The sequence below is a fragment of the Bombus vosnesenskii genome, unplaced genomic scaffold (genome assembly GCF_011952255.1).
Source record: "Bombus vosnesenskii isolate JDL3184/JDL3185 unplaced genomic scaffold, Bvos_JDL3184-5_v1.1 scf7180000013272, whole genome shotgun sequence".
Lineage (NCBI taxonomy): Eukaryota > Metazoa > Arthropoda > Insecta > Hymenoptera > Apidae > Bombus > Bombus vosnesenskii.
In genome coordinates, this window is record NW_022882930.1 from 3913909 (window position 1) to 3935437 (window position 21529).

Consider the following 21529-nt stretch of genomic DNA (forward strand, 5'->3'; position numbering starts at 1 on the left):
TATATGTATATTTTCATACTTGTTTGTATAAATTACATTTTAATACAAAACCTTTTTCGTAAAAAGTTTTTATACATGTTCGAATCAATGATATTGAAATAAAATAAATATTAGCAAAATTGTATATAAGTTTTGATATATTTTTCGTACTACGAAATGTTTTTCGAAAAAACGTTATTATACAATACAAGCGTTAAATAAGTATAGCAATCATAACCTATTCGTATTGTGTAAGGTATCGATATATCGATATTTATTGTAACGTATCATGTAATCGATAACTATTCAACCATATTTTGACGATGACTTCAAATCATGTCAATTGAGAAAGGGAAGAAGGGAATTATGTATTGTTAGTTGTCACACGTTGGCCTTTATTTCTCAACTAATCGTGACCATCTGTTGACTCTTAATACACAATATCGGTTAACGACACTTGAAGTGCTCGCGCGGAAGATTTGTCTGGACTTTTTCCCATTCTTTTCCTCTATTTTTGGTAAATTTTATTCAAAGTGATCATCATGACAATAGATAGAGGCTTTTTAAATGTGTTGATACTAAGTTGGGGATTTATGCTGGTATTTACCGCGTTTCAGACAATGGGAAATATCGAGGTAAGTTTGAAAATAAGATCATCGCAATATTTTAATGTTGATCTGAATTTTTTTATCTTTCTTTATTACATATATTTTACAGTTTTGTACGAAATATACATATACATTTTATTTTATATAAATCACTGTTCAATGTGGTTTATATGGATAACATTTGATACAACATATACATAAATTGAATAGGTTTTGTATATGCATGAGTTATATTTAATTTTATCACAGAGGAAATACTTCTCTCTCTGGTTTCATAATTATTCATTCGTTATATGAAAAATTTGAAATGTAATTAGTGAATAAACTGAAAATGAATAAAATTTTTAATATTTTGCGGAAATATTGTCACTATGTAGCTAAACATAAATTAATGTTAAGATAAGGTTTAATGAAACCATTTAAATGGACAATGTATGAAACTGTTTGTCTTTTTTAACTACGTAAGGTTAGCATATGTCAAACTTAAAAAAAAACTTTCATTATTCTTATAGCTTTGTTATATGTTATAGTAATAAATAATATTGTAAGTTGAACATTTAGTTGCAATATTTATCATAATCAATTGAAATTACCTTAAACACTTTATTTACATATTTTTTATTGTTTGCTTAAAACATATTGTGTTCATTATTACGCATGGTTTAAGTTGTGGAGCCATTATTTTAAGTGAAAGTTATTTAGTATTAAGTACTGCAAATGTAATAATTTTGGAATCATTAAAAATCAATAATTAAATTGACCATTAATATTTTCCTTCTTTAACTATATATCTTCACTTATATACCATTATGTTAAGAAATATAGAACGCTTTTTATGTATTCCATACCCATAATGGTTCTTTGTTGAAGTTTTAAAATCACATGATTATTATATTAACATATTTAACAATACACTTAATAATTTGGAAACATAAATTAGCGATAAATATAATAATATTAATTATAATGTAATCTAATATAGATTAACTATAATAATATTATTATTATATATATAATGTTGTTATATGATTAACAGATAACATTTCTTGTCATTTTTATATGCGCAGTACTTTTTACGTAAGAATCTGTAAAATGTTTTTCACAATAGTGTAATTCATTAAAGTGATTCATTTATGTTTCATTAGAATAAAAGCATGCATCATTATTATCATAGCGTTCATTTAAACAAATATAAACATGTGACTTTGAAATTTTATACATACAATGTTAAAAAGAATGTTTTCACGAAAGAGCCAGTTGTTTATATAGGAGAAAGTTAACAAAATATTCAGATTCATTTTTTCTTTTTAATTTTTATCTACAAAGATTTCAATATCAATGTAATTTCTTTAAATGGAATTGTACACATATTTTTATCATTTAAGGATGTTTATAACAAGTATATTTAAATGATAATTTCTCGAGTATCGTTATAAAAAATTAGTGACAATTGTCACATTTCGTTAGCATCTATTACATAAAACGAATGAGCTGCGAGAAAAGAAACAGTTAAGTCGAACCGCGTCGGTCTGGTTTGAATCCAAATGTAAAATTATTATTCTTTGTTACATTCTTAATATGCGATAAACATAAAATTACTTTCAGCTGAAATTTAAGCTGCTAATATCACTATCAGCCATTTATCAGATCTAAGATAAAAGTAGGAATTTTTATTATTATTATTATATTCTATAAGTATGTATGATGCGTAAAAATTGTAGATTAAAGTATTATTTTCTTTTAACAATAACATATAATTTTATAACTTTAATGGTCGTCATTGCAATTGTTGTAACGATACAATAAAAATGTTATTCCACTCTGTATTAAAGTATAAACTAAAAGCCACAATATGACATATATGTCGATAAGATAATATTATTTCTTTCATCTTTATAAAGACATACATATAATGTTATAAATACAGAATACAAATACATATTACATTGAATATGGCACATCGATATGTACATATCGTATAGAACGTGTTTAATGAATGATTCAATGCACAGCAAGAAAGAGATATCATTTAATTGTCAAGCCCTGATAACTCCTATCAATTTTATCCCGCAATGAAGATGAAAGCAAGGAAGCCGTGTATGAGTATAAAATCACGAGTATAAAATCAAGCGGATAATGACTGTACAAATAAAAATATTTATTGAAACAAAGTCGGTGTGTAATCGAAATATCTATCTCATAAAAAATAATATTTTTAAATTGGGATCATCGTGAAGTTCTGTATGTTGTTTTCTACATTTATCTATAAAAATATCAATGATGATATTGGCATCTGTAATCAAATTTGTTAGTATAAGAACAATTTACAATAATTGAAATTAATCTGTTTTTAGAATGCATTCTTGCAATATTTTTTTATTATAACTTATTGCCTATTTTGAAATTAACATTAAAAATGTACTATTAATAAATTATTAGCGCATTTTATATTTTTAAAAATCAGTTGATCGTCATCATATAATTTATTCTAAAGATGGCATTTATTAACGTACGAAATCACGTTGACCTGTTTTATAAACAGTGAACTAAAGACTTAAGTAGTATGCAATGAAAGGATATTGGTGATTAATTAAAATTAAGTAATCTTGATTGATTACTTGACTTAACGCTCTACTTTGTTAATTATTCCATAGTTTCTGGTATTACATAACGCGCTAAATTGATTTTCAACGCGATAAAGTTTATCTCTTTCTAAGCTATATTCTCTACTACATAAAAAGAAACCTTTCACTTTTATCGAAAGAACAAGATTAAAACGTCTCGGTCTCGAATTAGATGTTAGATTCTGATCATGGGCATCGGTATATCTATATATACTTTGTTCATCGTTGCTGAAATGCAAAAACTTTCAAATATTAATGCGATCCATGCAAATGGCCAATTACTTCTTTCACGTTAGGATAAAAAAGAATGTTAATCATTTATAATAGTCATTCGTAATCAAAATCATTTAAGCTAATATATATTCTTATTCCACAATTTTTTAAAATCGGATTCTAACAATCATGGTCCTTATAGTTCTACTTAAAATAACCTATCGACCATATTGTAACTAAGTATGTCGAAGTATTTAAAAAGTAACAAAGATAACGAAAGTCCAATTTACTAAAAACATAAACATGTTATATTCTATTATATTAGGATTATTTTCTGTGCAGAAAACAGTGCTGCAAAGTATTAACGAGGATGATCCGAATTTCACCGGCGAGGCCTACACTAGCTTAGCGATAATCTATGCCGTGTTTGCCACGTGCAATTGGTTAGCGCCGTCGTACATTTCGATGACAGGGCCGAGGATCGCTATATTGACCGGCGCTTGTTGCTACGCCCTTTTCATAGGATCTTTCCTCTGGCCTCAAAACGTTCTGCTTTATGCTGCTTCCTGTATCCTAGGTCTGGGAGCTGCTTTGATATGGACTGGACACGGACAATACCTAACGGAGAATAGCGACTCGGACACGATGTCCAGAAACGCTGGTATATTCTGGGCGATTTTTCAGTGTTCCATGTTTGCTGGCAACCTTTTCGTCTACTTCATGTTTACCGATTCTAAGATTAATGCGACGACCAGGAGACTCGTTTTCGGTGTGCTCACCGGATTAGCGATTCTCGGCACGTGTTTACTGGCTACCTTGAGAAGGATATCGAATAGCCTAGTTTTAGGCGAAGCAGAAGGCGTCTCGAGCGCCGACAAAGAACTTCGCATACCAGAACCTGCAAGGAAGAAACCGTTGTTAGCTGCCTGGCATGCTTTAACCGATGCGATCGATCTTTTTATTACAAAAAAGATACTTTTGCTATCTTCCATGTTTGTGTATACTGGACTGGTGTTGACGTTTTATTCGGGAGTCTATTCGTCCAGTATCGGATTCACCAAAGCAATGGGTGACTCGCGTAAGAGTCTGATTGGTCTTTCTGGAATTTTCATCGGAATCGGAGAAGTGGTTGGCGGAGCTCTCTTTGGCATCTTTGGCTCGAAGGTATCTCGCGTCTGTGGCGTGTGGTCGGTGGTGCTTACCGGGTTCTGCGCACATTTATTCGCTTTCGTTTCCATTTTCTTGAATCTACCGAACGACTCGCCATTCGCAGATACCGACGGCATAGGTTATATCACTCCCTCGCCAGTTTTGGCAATGGCTGGAAGTCTCGCTCTGGGTTTTGGAGATGCCTGTTTCAATACCCAGGTCTATTCGTTATTAGGCATATTATTTCCACAACGAAGTGCACCAGCTTTTGCACTGTTTAAATTTTGCCAATCGGTCGCGGCTGCGGTAAGTTTCGCTTACAGTAATGTCGTTTACCTCCATATACAGCTCCTAATCTTAACGATAACGATCGTTATCGGTACTAGTACTTTCTGTTTCGTTGAGTATAGTACAAGAAGGGAAAGAGAGAGTAATCAATCAGAGAGCGACGTGTCGAGCGAGTAACCTATTTACGGACGAACGTTGCGTTAACGTAACATTTCATTTTTTAATCTTATCGTGGTTTTGTTAATTCACATTATCCAATCTTATCGAATTTACATTGTGATTATGAAATTCTAAAAATTTATTGGATGTTTTTATCTTTAGCATTTCTTCTTTCACCTAAATATCATAATATTGCCAATTTGAAAAAAGTTGAACTTTTCAACATTATAGAACTTGTTCGGTGTACCTTGTTTTTAATAATGTTGCGTTTACGCAACTTTTACACGTTATTTCATTGTTTGGTTCTGAATGGATTATAAATCGAGAAAAAATAGAATGGTGGAGGCTTAAAAAATGCTCAAGCAAATGAATTTATTTTATTGTTACGAGAAGAGTGGTAACAATGATATATTATTTTATAAAAATAGATAGTTAAGACTAAAGATTTTGTTACATATATATAAACATACATATGTATTAGATTGGAGCGTATGAATGTCGTTTTTTTCAAGTTTGAATTTCGCGCGCTAATACCACGCATTCAATTCTGTCCCATTATTAATTATCAACCACGTTAAAGAAGGAATTTATTATATAAGTCACGTGTATTCGATGTAAAGATTTTCTTGCGAAATTTAAATTTGGGAAAAGTAGTGGTGTTGGAAGCATAAAGATTTCTGGAAATCTAAATATAGAATTTGGGGGAGACTAAAGATATTTCCAATTCCACGTAAGCAATTTTTTAATGCGTAAATTATTTCAAAGGAATTTATAAACGAAGAAATTATATTAGCTCTATTCGTAGACTTTTTGAATTCTATAATTGACTAATTACAAAATTGTTATGAATCAGAAGTAATGACAAAAAGTAGTTAGTTTTCAAAAAGCATATCAAACGATACTGAAATTACTACGATCAAATACGACACATATGAAGAAACTACGTACAACTAAAGCTTTATTGTATAAAACGGCATTTAATATGCATTAATTCAACGTAAACAATTTTTGCTGCTACTGATGCAACATTGCGTCGCTTTAACTACATATTTAAATAACGCTGTTCGTTTAACTGTTGCGTTTTTGTTTTTATGAGCTTTAACGAAAGACTTAGAAAGACAAAAACCATAATGAACAGCGTGTTAACAGATATCACCTAAAGTAAAGACATTTCTGACGACAACTGTGTAATTTCAGAGGTAGAGAAACTATATTTTTGTAGCAGCGAATGTGTTAAGCCTTAAACAAAAATGAATAGCGAGATAAGAATATTAACGAATCGTGCAATTCCACTGTTTCAGTACCATTTCGTAAAAGACTGCGTTTCTATTAATTATTTTATAATAGTTACCAACTAAGAAACATTGAAACGAAATAGATTATACATTTTTGTTGTATATTTTGTTACTACCGTCGAATAGTAATTTTGCACTTGTAAAATAATTCCAAGTAATTCTACTAGATTCTGGAAGTTCGTGACATTTTCAAAAAAGCATCGCATCTCTTTATCTATATATATATATATATGTATTAAAGATAAATTTATTTTTTTTATGAATCTTGTTATTTGTAAGTATATTTTTAATAGTGAATGTTATCATAATTATAGAAAAGAATTATGATGGTGGAGAGAGTATTTAAGAACTTCACGGCTATATTAGGGGTAGAAAATATATTTAATCTATGTTTGCGATTAAGATGCAGAAAATATGAAATAAGTATGAAATAACCTCAGCCAATGCGATATCTTTTTTATACCGTTTGCATAATAATTCGTGCTATTGTAAGATATATAGTATCATTATAAAGCTAGGATTGTTATTATATGAATTTGCAGTTACAGATTTTTATAAAGCTTTTAGATGAACGAACATTTTGTTTAAACGAGTTTATATATATTTTATAGATATATTTTATTTCTGGTAATTGAAGTTAGAGAAAGATTCTGTTGTAAAGAAATTAGGATTGTGAAATGTTATAATGTAAGATGATATAGATATTGTTTGAACTGAGTATAAAGCGAAAATAGCTATATTTTTTTAAAAAGATCAGTGATAAAGAGAACACTGTGCTTCCGTGTGAATAAATAGCACGAACTTCCATTAACATAAATGTCTTATAATTTCTATTTATACTATACATGTACCGATACATGTATAGTATATACATTGATATATGTTCAATGGAATAGAGTTCTCGCGGTTTTGAAATGTGGTAAGACTGTAATATGCAAAGTTAGTTTGTTGCATTCTTGATAACTGCGACAGTAAACGGTTTTCTATCGATATTTTAAAAAACGTTGAAGAAATGATATTTTCTAGTATTTACAGCAATAGTATGAAAAATAATAAAAACATGTATTATCGATTATGTACATATGTATGTACATTAATATACGAACAAAATAATTTTGAACTTATTTTTCATGGTGTCGAAGGAAATAGTCAACGATATTGTACTTTGTATGAAAATATTCTGTACATAGGAATAACCTGTTAACTTTGAGACTAATTTAAGACATAATCCTACCGTTTGGTGTATGTACCGTATAGATATAGAATAAGTACATTTTTGTCCATTAATAAAATTCGTCTATTCTTGTTGATCAATTTCTGTCAATTTTTAAAATCTATGTAAATGTCAATGTTCACAAAATATATAGAAAATTTATCCAGTTTTCAAACCGTTCTTAGTTAAAGTATTATTGTAAATATATTACGACCAAATTTGTAAATATGTGTAATTTGAATTGCAATATATGATACAGAAAGCATAACACTTCGTATGATTCCTAATATTATTAGAACAATAATCGATGTCATCTAAAAATATTTGTAAATTTCTAATTTATCAATTTAGTATTCATTGATACATATCGAACATTTAAAGTCTCTTAGATTTACTACGTAGTCTTTACTTTGGCATCAAGACATCAGTCACATATACATATATATACATATTTGATCAATCAATGTTTGGAATGTTGGAAACAGAAGATAACTTATTAATCAAAAATTGGGAATGAAATGAACAGAAAGTATGCGACTTGACCGACATTAGAACATTGTGTACCGTATGCAAGTAGCTTCAAGTATTCCATCTACTATTGGCGTTGTAGTAGTATTCTATGCTGAGTCGATAACATATGGAATGACACTAAACCGGTAAAGCAGTTGTAAGTTCCTCGCAAGACGTAGAAACTTCAATATGAAAATACATTGGTGGTAGAACACCGTACATTTCAATAATTCCTATATACACACACATACGCACAACAATTTATTATTTTTATATAATTTTACGATTCTAAAATATTCCAATGTTGCATTAAACAAATAACCATTTATTAAAAATTTTCGGTTAGAATATCAACGACGCGTTGTATACAGACACTGTTCAACTCCCGGGCAGCCACCTGTCGCGCGCATGCGTACTGGCGGTAAAACACCTCGCTGGTCGTTTCTGAGTGTCAGTGTAAATCAAAATGGCGAGTGTAACGACGGTTTGTGACAGCTCTCGGCCTGTTTCGCTCGTGTTTTCGAGTATTTGAACGGGACGCGCGTAGTTATGTTGTTCACGTGACTGATCTAACTCTGAAGGGTGAGTGAAGAATGATCAATTATTCGTGGCAAACATCTAAACGCGATTTTTCCCAATTTCTTCGACTGGATCGACACCCTCCTGTTATTCCATGGACAGTGGCGGGGTGACATTGACGTTACTCGTTGAATTACGTGCTTTTTAAGTAACTCGTACGTCTGAATTTTTTTTTTCTCTCTTAACCAACGAACAGTTTGCTATTCGTGTCGAACACGAATAATTCTGGAAAATCTTTTTATTGGGTGTGTATCGTCGATCGTTCGAAAAATGAACCAACGTTAGAAAGATCGTTTGATAGTGTTGATTATTATTGTTTCGCGGAAGTGTCACGAGGTGTGTATTGTTTCGAAAGTCGGAGTTGTGTGCCGTGCACGTTCGAACGTGTATCGCCCGCGTTCCCAATCTCGTTGTGCGTGCCTTATTTTTTCATTCTAACGCTCTGTTCCGTTTGGCCACGGTGAGTCGATATTCCATCACGATGACATTTAATGTCATATAATAATACATACAACGCGATTCCGATATCTGGATCGTTGACTCGTTAACAATTTCTCCCGGTGTTTACGTACATTGTTTAAATGTTAGTTCACGTTAAATGTCAGGGGTTGACTGTCATTCCTGAGATTTTATAAATATATGCTCTCTTCTACAATCTGTTTTGCTCTCTTTTAAAAGATCGTAAACTGGCAATTAGACGAGCAAAACTGTTTTGTAGCATAACGGATATAAATATGCTCTTTCTTTTCTCTTTCCTTCTTTTCTTTTGTCCGTTTTTTACTATATTTTAAGTAAATCATGTAAAATTTGAAGATGTCTGTTAGTATTTAAGTTTTATATTCGCAGTTTCTTCGATATACGATTTATATGTGTACCACTTACATTAAATTTAAAGATAAGGTAAAAAGTTGGTCCTGTGGCGCAACGGATAACGCGTCTGACTACGGATCAGAAGATTCCAGGTTCGAATCCTGGCAGGATCGGAAAGTCGTTTTTTTTTATTTTTTTATTTTTTATCACTTTATATGTATTTTCTATTTTTAGTCTTCACAGAAAGCATACGGATATTTAAGGATTTTTTATGGCTATTTCGTGTTATAAAGCATTTAACATATGAAGACTATGATAAGTTTATTTTTGTAAAAAAGGTATTTTAACTCATTAAGGACCTAGTACTGTATATATATAGTTTCCATAATGTTACAAATACTTCAATTTCTTTATTCTAAATTAATTAAGAAAAAAAACTGCGAAGTTAATGTTGCGTTAATGGAACATTGCCTCTTTGTGGTTTAATATTAAGCAGTTAAAGGGCTATAGGATTTATTATGCGAGAGCTACTATTGGAAATATCGAAATGCACATTAAGATACAGTGCAAGGGGATTTTTCTTTGGTCAACGAGTTGATGCAACGAGTTGCTCAAGAATCTCCAGGAATAGTACGCATTCCAAACAGGCCAGAACGATGCTGGTGCACTTTATTCCTCCCTTTGCATTCTTTGCCTCGAAAGTTCACCCGGAAGATAAACACAGAGCATCGAGTTTCTAGAAATCTACTCTTAATCGACTACTCAACCTACGTTCCAAGTTTCAAATTGAAACACGCTAATTCAAACGGAGAAAATTGAAAATATTTAATCAAAAAAGCTAAATGTAAATCCAAATTCGAGTAGCTTCTAGAAAACTAGAAAATCATACTAAAAGTAATTGCACATTCTTTCCGCTTCCTCATTTCTATCGTACGTTGATTGTATTCAAATTGCAGTCAAATTGCTTTTCTTTGCGAATAATTTTTTCTTCGTGAATAATTATCGACGAAGAGAACAATTATTCGGTTACCAATAACCATCCCTAAATAATGAGAAATATTTCCTGTTATGAATAATGCTTACTGTTCATTGATACGTATTTTCATCGCCGATAATACGATAATAATATTAAAAACCAAAAACAATTCCATCGCCGATAAATGGTTAATCACCAATAATGGTTATTACAGTTATCATACAGTAGTCGAGAAATATTTGCGTTACCCATAATGGTTATTCGTAATTCGTAACCAAAATCAATTTCGGCCCATCGATGATGGTTAACGATAACCAACGAAATTTTCACCATTTACGGTGGATTTGATTTTCTGGCTAAAATCAAATAAGTCTTTTATTTCATGATATAACTAGACCGCGGATATTTATGCAAACTCATATTTTCACCAATATACATAATTAAAAAAACTGTAACTTGGATGAAAAATTCTGCTCTAGTATAGTATCTGGGTCGCAAAATATTCGGCTAGAATGAGATTTTGTAAAAATTTCGGGTCGTTTGTCACGAAAATAAGGTGTAATAAATATCCGTCAACCTGTTGATGTGCGACGTTCGCGTGGATTTTGACGATACCTTTTTTTAAATTTGCTACTCAACCTACTGTACGGTTTGTTCTGTATGCATTTGAATCGCGAGTATTCGATTAGGTTCGAGTTATTTTTTATTATGCGGCCGGTAAGACGGTGATTATACGAAGAGCGGTAAGCGGTAAACGGCAAAATTGATATTCGAAGCGCTGGGCAATGGCTGTGTGCCATCGCTTGTTTCACCGCTTACCGCTCACCGCTCTGTATGATCACAATCTTTCGCCGATTTCTAAAGTTACGACCTTTGTCGGCTAGATGTTCGTCAGTACGATTGGTTAGAACCAATTTCGTTTCCGCGGGAAATGCTGCACATTGCCCGAAATAAAATCTGAAACCAAAAATTGTCATCTATTAAATATTATAAAGTACAGAAGTGGATTTATCTTGACGTTAATGGCGCTATATAAGCGACAAACACCGGAAGGTTATGGAGGCCCAAACGTACTTGTCGAAAAGATTAGTAAACAATTATCAGAACTTCTTTTTAACTCAAAATAAATTTGTTAGTACGCGAAGAAAATGTTAGCTTGGTTAGAACGATATTTGTCGAAACAGTACGTCGTACGAATATTCGGGACGCCGATCGAGAGCACTCGATAGGCCCATTACGAAACATTCCGGAGGATTTTTGCGTTTTCTAGAATGCGTGCAAAATGCGTAAAAAATAATCGATTAGTATCAGGCCCCCGAAGGATTAGGTCCGTCACTGACAAACTGTACCATACTTTGGATATTTCATATATTTCTGCATCTTATGTGTATATTATTCTGTACACCCCTTGCATCTGCAGATTTTCTATAAACGCATAAAAATCTAGTTACGTATACTGTTCCCGTATGCTTGGAATCAGTTCGAATAATTTCCTGGTTCCCCGTACGTCGGTTACGCGCGATTACGCATTGACGAACGTGTATTCGATCCGACTAATTGTCTTTCGCTTATCGGTTATATACTCTATGGATGATGGTTGCGAGGCGCGCCACGTCCAACAAATTGCGCAGATCTGGTTCTGTGCCTGCCAGTTCGAATTATCGCGTACGCGTCGCGCGAACAATCCGTGCAACTGTCGGTCCGACGACGTATCTCGTTCGTGGTCTCCCTCAAACTTCCGTCCGGAGACGTGAATTTCCATGACAGGATGTTCCCCTATTCTCTCTCTGGCTCTGTTGCTCGTCGCGGTGCAAACTAGTGGAACGGATCGCGATTCTTCTCTCCCTCTCTCCCTTTTTCTATTTTTCTCATTCTAGTCTCTCCCTCTCCACGACTAGTGTGCACGTTCGTTTCCTCTGACGTTCACTTTTCTTAGCCGCTCGCGGTAATTCGACACTTGTGTATACATATTACAGAGGCACAGTTATCTTCTTAAGATTTCGTTTTCATAACCTGTTAGATCAGAAGAGGAAAGTTCGTCCGGATCAGAGAACAACGCCCTCTATGAGTTTCTGTAAGTTTGTCAATCGTTTGGTTCTTTGTTCGATATTTGGACATGCCTGCGACGGTATTAGTATATACGGTCTATGATACCTTTTATCTCGATCGTACCGCGTGTGTTGTACGAAACATTTGGAAATTTCTATTAGCGCCGTCGGCGTCGCTATCATGATCTTGTTGGTAGAGTTTCGAACAGATCTGCAAATGTATGTAGAAATTAACGAGACTCGTTCAGTGAATTTTGATTTAGTGAAAGTATATAATATTTCACGGAGATCGCAAAAGCGTTTAAAGAGACAGTTATCTGTTGCATCAGTAAACTTTATCAGCCATATAAATCAACCATTGTTGACACGTACGGATATCAGCAGGTAAGGCTCGATTAACTTAAGAACAACTAAAATAGTCTTTTTTTTGTGAGCTACGAGTGTGTTTCTATGAGAGTCGTCAGCTCGAAGAATATCGATACCCGTTTAAGTTTATAATCACTACGAATATCGTATAAGAAATTTTGTCACGCATTTTGTCCGGTAAACAAACGCAGTTACAGGAAGAAGAATAATAAGCCTCGATATTCAGTGGGATTACATTTAACCTAACCTAACTTAACGCTCATTGTACGCTTAACATTGCTATTCACGCTGTATACTAATTCTTTATGAAATACACGTTTGCAATAAAAATATCTTGCAATTTCTATATATATTCTCCGATTGTTTTCAAATTTCACCAATATACGAAATCACGATGCTGTCTCGTTGCAACTGTGCTAGCGAAATTTCCAAACGTTCAACGATAAACGAACGATAAAGTTTAAAATTCGATATTATCGAAAAGCAAGCGCCGCGCGAGAAAGGAATTCCATTCTATCTATCTTCAATTTATTTTCACACGTAGCGTCACTAAGATTACCGAGACACCCTGTATTCGCGTTTTATTTCGCACGAAGATCGACGTTATCCATTCAGACCTTATTTGAATAAGCAGGTTTTTATCCCGTTTCCGCGACACACGGTCAATGCAGAGTCTATAGTATTCGCTAGTCACGATTGGTGTTTCTTTATCCATGACGCGAGTGCAAGTGAAAGGAAACAAGACTCTTCTTTCGGCTATCTCTCCAGCGTGGACAATAAACAATAGCGCACGGCAGCAGCGCATCGCGAGATCTCTCTATCGTATACTTATTCCTTTGCTTTCCTTTCTTATCGACACGAAACATCGGCTGGCTATGAGAAAGACGCGGTACTTACTTAATCACGGTAATTTATGTACCTCGCCGATTATCGCAAAATCGCGTTACGCTGTCACGTGTCTCTGCCGTTTGTTTATATTCTCTTTTTCTCGATCCCGAAGCTATCGTAAGTTACGCGCTAATTGAACAAATTCTTCGCTTCTTCCACCTCTGTTTCGTGGCTTTTTCGTTCCAATGGATAGAATTTCACTTTCGTATACAGGGTGTTCACGTGACTAGTAGTTGGCGTTTTTTCGCCCAACGATGAGTACGAGGAGGAAATGAAAGAGGAAATTCGACGAATAACGATAATATCTTCTTCACAAGCGCAAAAATCAACGTTCTTTTTAAACGATGCGATCTTCCCGTTCTTCTTGCGTATCATCGAACCCTCTCGTCGTTCTACGAGAAAAGAATAACATTGTCGAAAACTTAGTTTAAACTTAATTAACAACTCGGATTAATTCAGAAGATATTCTAACTTTAATTTTCTACATGTCGTTTGTATCTATGTCTTCGTCTTACCGATCTTGTCCGACAAATTTTATAAAATTGAAGTTGATCTACCTTTCGAATAATCAATTTTCGACCGCGTTAGCCTAATCCTTTTTTTTTTCGTAGAACGACGAGAGCGAACGTGCAGTTCACTTTGAACAATTTGTTTCGTTCCTTTCTCATTTTTTCCTCGTATTTATCGTTTGCGAGAAGAACGTTAGCTGGCGATGGCGTGGACACCCTGTATACAGGGTGGCAAGAATTAACGCTTGACTATCTCCGTTGTTTTTGAAGATATAAAAAAACTTTATGAACAGAAGTTGCTCGATATAGAGAGAACTATAATATGGTGGTAGAAGATGCGGTAGAACTTCGTTTCTACAAACCAGTTTTTGTTTACCGTCGGTTGATATACGAACTCGTAAATGATCGAATTATTCGAACTACGCTCGGCCGTATATTCGGTTACACGAACGCGTATTCTGAAACAGTGTTGGGCAGAATTTTATAACGAATAAAGATAGAGAATGAAATTTTATTCACCACCGATGAACAAATATAAATATTCAGTCGAACGAGTATTTATTCGAGCAAGCAATTATTCGTGTTAAAAATTCATCCGAATAAAAATTTAATCGAATAGCCGCGGTAGAATTATGTTATCCATTTATTGTAATGTTGACTTTTATAATTAACTTTCCTCGAAACGGCGGATTAGAAAGTTTATCGTTACTTGCTAGATTATTCGTCTGATAAATTAATACTAAGAATCGTATCTGTATACAGGGTGGCTGGTAACTGGCGATACAAGCGGAAAGGGGGTGATTCTACGCGAGAAAAGAAGTCGAAAATATAGAATAAAATTTTTTTTCTAATTTTTCCATCGATACAACGATCTACAATGAGATCCGTTATAACGAGACGCGATAAAGTGCAGGCGTACCGAGCCAAAATTCAAAGTCGATTTTCTCGGAAATAAAGCCTCGAACGAAAAATGTTTATTCTACATTTTCGACTTCTTTTTACGCGTACAATCACCCCCTTTCCGCTTGTACCACCAGTTACCAATCACCCTGTACGCTCGTAAACGATTACGCGATAACGAAAAATTCTTCGTACTATTATTCGAATAATTCCGCAAAGAATATATTTCTTTTATTATCTTCATTTATTATTATAAAACCATATTTCTATAATAAAATTCATCGTCAATTTTTCTCGAAAATCCCTACATACAAATATACGTACTAAACAGCTGACCACAGAGAAGGCTAATCACGAGGACAAGAAATTAATTAAAAAACAATCGATTTCGCTAGATATTCCAGTAGATATTAAACACGTACTAGCAATTTGTAAAACTTGCATAGTAAAATATTAATCGAATGATGTAAGTTGATGCGACGAACAAAGTTCGGATAAACAGAATTCCAGCGGACATAGCTAACCGTCTGTTTCGCGCGTCACACGTCCAATTTCGCTCTTTCCGAAGCTCTTTCGCTTCCCTCTCTGATCTATATCAACCGGATTACCTGCAATTCTGCTTCTTTTTTCCAATTCGCGCCACACTCTTCAATTCGAACGTTTGATTCGATCTTCGCCGGAACTACCTAATCAACAGTCTCTCCTCTGTCGCCGTATTCCGCGTAGAAATTGCCGCCCGCTGATTGAAAGATACTCGCGTTACCGCGCGCCATGAAAGCGTAATCCCAGTGAAAATCGCATTTACGGATCGCGTTACATCGATACCAGTTGAAAAGCGACGCGTTTTCCAGCCGCGCCGCGGCGACAAGGCCATCGCGCCACGTTAAAGATCGGATGGTTCAGCGAACGAAAACAGGAAACTGGTAATTAATGCATCCTCCAGCAGCCGACCTCGATGATCGTTTGTATCGATCCGATGAGCCGAGCTCGCGGAATCGCGAAATCTCGCCACAGATATCCACTTTGTTTCGCAATGATCGTTGGTTCGCGAATCGTTTCGTTCGCCGAGTCGGACGAAGTATGGTCGGCTCCAAAGTTCTCAGTTTCCTTGTTTCGTTACGTAATTCAGCTTTGTAGAGCCGGTAACGTTCGATATTTTAACTCGAGCGTGGTCTCTACTCGTCGTCAGACGGTTTCCAAAGTTACGCGTTGGTTATCGTTTCGCGAACGTTTTCTTCGCGAATTTTTGCAATTAGCAATTGGATGGAAGATGGTTACTCGTATTTTCGTAAATAAATACGACTAAGGGAGAATTATCTTTGTGGGAACAAGTAACGAGGTACTGGAACAGCAATTGGTTTCAACTTTCAGATATTACGAGAATTCTATTTAATATTTCTATTAATGTACCTTTCCTATTAATGTATTATACCTAGTATTTCTATTATGTACCTATAATACGCAGAAAGTGTGTAAAGTATTCAAAGTATTAGGTTGTCGCGAAGGTTTCTTTGGTTTTATAAAGAAACGATAGATACATGACACTTTTCGTTTTATATTATTTTTACTGAATTACGTACGATGCATTTTCTTCTGTTTCTATTGGCATGGCAACTAAGTGATTGCGGATTTTGTCATTAGGTGGTATCGACAAAATCCGCAATCACTTAGTTGACAAGCCGATATTATTACGATCATACGTAGTTCGATAGAATAATACGAAACAAAAGATGTGCTGTATCTGTTGTTTCTTATAAAACCAGAGAAACTTTCGGGACAATCTAATACCTTGAATACTTTACACATTTTCTGCGTATTATAGGTACTTATTTTTCCATATGCAAGTATCTAGAGACAGAACAGAGACGATCAAAGAGTTTGAGAAACCAGACATTTTCCTCTCATCGTATTTATTTGCAGGTTCATGTTTCGTGTCTTTAGCTATGTTCTAGTCGTGATTTATTTTTTTTAATTTACGAAGAAGAACCAAGTTCAGTTTTTAGATCATTGGTAAATAACTAACATAATAATAATAAATAATCATAATTATAATATACAGGGTGGTTGGTAACTGGTGGTACAAGCGGAAAGGGGGTGATTCTACGCGAAAAAAGAAGTCGAAAATATAGAATAAAAATTTCTCGTTCGAGGCTTTGTTTTCGAGAAAATCGACTTTGAATTTTGGCTCGGTACGCCTGCACTTTATCGCGTCTCGTTATAACGGATCTCGCTGTAGATCGTTGTCTCGATGGAAAAATGAAAAAAAAATATTTATTCTATATTTTCGACTTCTTTTTTCGCGTAAAATCACCCCCTTTCCGCTTGTACCACCAGTTACCAACCACCCTGTATAATATATAATCACAATATCAGAATAATAATAATAATTAATAAATAACTGACATACATATCCGTTCACATTATACACGCATCGACTACGATTTTGCACTTTCAGAATTTCCTACAAATAAATAAACTTGCCATGCATAAACGTTCACGGTATAGTCGTCTTCTTATGGGTCGTTGGCGCTTTAACTTGTGAAATCGATCAGCGAGATAAGTTGTGCTTGATCCAGTTTCCAATAAAGAAAGGAAACGAGGGTTTACGAATTCGCTTTAATCGACGATAAAGTCGCAGGTGGCCCTGACGCGTGCGTGATTTTCACGTGTAGCCGATCATTTCGAACATGGCAAAAATAGATCGTGATTGCCTCGAACGTTATTGCTGACACAAGCTACTTTCGATGCAGAACCTTGTACGCTCGATGCGGTCGCAACGCTTTCGGCGTCAAATAGCCGACTACAGACAAAAGGAAGTTTGAAACTGAAGGGTAAAGGGTGGGAAAGAAGAAGTAATGGGCATCGCTGGTGATTTTCCATTTAATGGGAAGTGCAACTGCGAAATGATCAAACCACGACGATTATAACGTTCGAAATGTCTCCATAAGACGAGAATTAAAGATTTTAAAGACAGAAAGGTGTATTGGTTGTTAAAACCAAACCAAACAAAAATTTGACCATATTTGGCGAATTAACATCTTCCTTCGTCTGTCTTTAAAAAGAGAAAAAGTGATCACCAAACGAAAATGAAAAATATTTCACCTCGGTGTTGGCCCATGAAGCTTCTCTTTGATTTTTAAGTGGGTTAAGATTTGTCCAGGTTTTTACGAATTTTCGTTCGTCCTCTCCTCGAAAAAGAGTTATCGTCAGATGAAAATTAATGAAAGAGTTGACAATTTTTATTTGCAGAGTAGCAGAACGAAAATTTTTCGTAGACAAACGTGGTTAAATCGTGGGCGGTCGTATGGCATTTAAAAGTCAACGGAGAAGTTCATAGGGCACCGATGTGAAACTTTTTTCAACTTTCATTTGGTGATCCTATATTTTTTTTTTTTTTTTTTTTTGAAGAGTGGACAAACAAAGATTTCGATTGGACAAAGCAGTATCGTAGAGTAATAGTAGTAGTAGTAGTAAAGTACTGTTTGGCTTTTGTACAAATTTACCCTTGGGGGTTGACAACTTCACCTAGCTCGCTCTGCACACTGCAACGAAAGACAAATGAAAATGATCGACATTTCAATAATTATTCTTTCTAGGACGTCTAACAATATGTAACGCGTGAACTTCATTTCATACGGTTGAATTCATCGAATGTTATTCTTTTCCTAGTGGACGAAAATGTCGAAAGTTAATTTTTTCGAGAAAGCTACTTCGCGATGTTCCTTGAATCGATCCCTGCGCGAAATATTTCGTACTATATCGGTAACAGTCGTGCAGCTTTTTTCGATTACATCGCTGCTTTTGTCAGTTACAATTCTATTTTGTAAAATTGTACCTCTGTTCCATCGCTTGTCCTTTCGTTGTTCTTTCGTCTGCTATTCTATATACAGGGTGATTGGTAACTGGTGGTACAAGCGGAAAGGGGGTGATTCTAGACGAAAAAAGAAGTCGAAAATGTAGAATAAAAATTTTTCGTTCGAGGCTTCGTTTTCGAGAAAATCGACTTTGAATTTTAGCTCGGTACGCGGGCACTTTATCGCGTCTCGTTATAACGGATCTCACTGTAGATCGTTGTCTCGATGGAAAAATTAAAAAAAAATTTTATTTTATATTTTCAACTTCCTTTTTCGCATAGAATCACCCCCTTTCCGATTGTATCACCAGTTACCAACCACCCTGTATATACATATACAGCCACGTTTCAATATACTTGATAAATTTTCAAGGTCGATTTTCTCGAAAACTGAACCTTCACCGACAAAAGTTTACTCCATATTTTGTTCTAATTTTCTGTCGCACCCTGTATATATTATCACACATTACATCCATAACATTACACCTATTGGGTTGGCAACTAAGTGATTGCGGATCTTGTCAATAGATGGTATCGATAAAATCCGCAATCGCTTAGTTGCCAACCCAATATTAACCAGTTAGCCGCGGAATTTAGTTTTAGACATTTCTCATGGGCTTAGGACCATGCATCTGTGTATGCACAGTTACGTAAATCGTCGTGCTAAGTCAGATTAGGTTAACCCTATTGTTAGGTTAGGTTGAGTGGGTAAACAGATACAAATGGCGACGAATGAAACACGGCGAGATAAAGTTTTTGTCCGTTTTTGCGTATACTCGCGAAACGCAATTAACTGGTCGAAAGACGATAATAATTGTAGCGTTGGAGAACGATCGTTTTCTATAGGTTTTCTCTTTCGAATCTGCTGTTTCACTTAGATCGGCTTGGATAGGCGTGGATAGGATTAATTATTTGACCAAGCTGCAAAAATCAGGATTTATCGAGCATAGTGTGGCGCTTTAATAAACAGCGAGGAAAGCGAGTCCTTGCTTTCTCACCGGTTTTGCACGAACGCAAGCGTGACCGGCCGTTTTGCATTAGAAGCTTTCGCTTTCAGAAACATATACATTACGAGTTATTATAGAGACACGACTATAGCAAGAACCGTGTGTGTCGAGACGCGGCAAATTATATACTTTTGCTTTAGGCTTTTATGCGTTTCTCTCCGGTGTTGGGTCTTGCCAGATGTTGGAGCGATTTTCGCGAACTCTTCCTCTTTCATAGATCCATCGATCGCTTGTAATAGAAAGCCACATGACATTAACGGATGAACATATTCTATTTATAGTCGCAGCCGATAGTCAATGATACACCAATAATAGTTTCTTTTAATATTGTTAGCACCGGTGTTGTTCAGATCGATGTCTAAAAGTCACCTTTACGTTTCCAAGAAGACCTTACTACTTTCTATCTTTGTATCGGTATTCTTGTCATTTGTTTCCTGTAAAGGATCGATCGCCAAACTTTGTAACGAGAAGAGGAGACGCGTATTGATTCGATTAGACATCGTTCAGAGACATTGGTTTTATTTGCAGATGTATTTGTATCTGTGTATGCACATTTACATCAATCGTCGTGCTAAGTCAGGTTAGGTTAACCGTATTGTTGGGTTAGGTTAAATCCAAAGGATCGTCAAACTTTGTAACGAGAAGAGGAAACGCGTATTGATTCGATTAGACATCGTTCAGAGACATTGCTTTTATTTGCAAATGTATTTGTATCTGTATATGCACAGTTACATCAATCGTCGTGCTAAGTCAGGTTAGGTTAACCGTATTGTTGGGTTAGGTTAAATCCAAAGGATCGTCAAACTTTGTAACGAGAAGAGGAAACGCGTATTGATTCGATTGGACATCGTTCAGAGACATTGTTTTTATTTGCAAATGGATTTGTATCTGTGCGTGCACAGTTACGTAAATCGTCGTGCTAAGTCAGGTTAGGTTAATCCTATTATTGGGTTAGGTTAAACCTAATCCGGATGATCGACTGCTGTTTCTATATATTTCTCGCAATAATTTTGTATTTTTAACGACATTCTTCCGACGGTGTTAGGTCGATGTATGGACCGATAGTTTGAGGTTATAACTCCGTTACCAGAGCAGTTACAAAAGAGTGTCAAAGGAGAAAGACGAACGCTTCGAAGAGTACGTAGGACGTCCGTAGGAGCGTGATTTTTTAAGAAGTATAATGTGGTGCATATGAGATGGACGATTGTATCATTTCTCTTAAATGCAAATACATATTTTTTTTTACAAGTAGATAGATTCCTGCCGTCATTATACGCAAAAAGATATGGGGGTATAAAAGATATACGGTGGCAAAAAAATTATTAATCGTCGAGATATTTCAAAAGATATGTCCTTATTGAAGAAGATGCTCAAAAGCTTCTCCGTTATATCGTAAACATCTCAAACAGCGCTATACAATTGTTCTCGTAACCGGGTTAATCAGTATTATCCACTGTTTTAATTTTCCAATAGAATTTAAAGGATCTAAACAAATCTTGTGTTTTAAATAACGAATAAATACATAGACGTTTTTGTTATGAGCGGACAGATCAAA

General features: G+C 34.8%; 2 protein-coding genes and 1 non-coding gene across 6 annotated transcripts in view; all 3 read left to right on the forward strand.

Annotated features, from left to right (window-relative positions):
* Positions 1 to 291: 291 nt before the first annotated feature.
* Positions 292 to 7796, forward strand: LOC117231533 (UNC93-like protein MFSD11). Of its 2 annotated transcripts, XM_033490064.1 has the most exons (3): positions 292 to 614; positions 3767 to 4879; positions 4984 to 7796. In XM_033490064.1, the coding sequence occupies exons 1-3, from the start codon at positions 522 to 524 to the stop codon at positions 5005 to 5007; spliced, it is 1230 nt and encodes a 409-aa protein (XP_033345955.1). In that variant the 5' UTR covers positions 292 to 521; the 3' UTR covers positions 5008 to 7796. The 2 variants fall into 2 exon arrangements, with proteins under 2 accessions (XP_033345955.1, XP_033345953.1); XM_033490062.1 differs by having other exon boundaries at positions 3767 to 7796.
* A 677-nt stretch (positions 7797 to 8473) lies between these two features.
* LOC117231535 overlaps positions 8474 to 21529 on the forward strand; it is a 47624-nt gene continuing 34568 nt past the window's right edge. The window contains exon 1 of one of the 3 annotated variants that reach the window (XM_033490068.1): positions 8474 to 8620. The gene's annotated coding sequence lies outside the window, so the exon portion shown is untranslated. Of the gene's footprint in view, positions 9078 to 12061; positions 12478 to 21529 lie in introns of those variants that run through there. The other 2 variants (XM_033490067.1, XM_033490069.1) reach the window with 2 other exon arrangements.
* Trnar-acg lies at positions 9528 to 9600 on the forward strand. The gene has a single exon. It is a non-coding gene; the product is annotated as a tRNA-Arg (tRNA).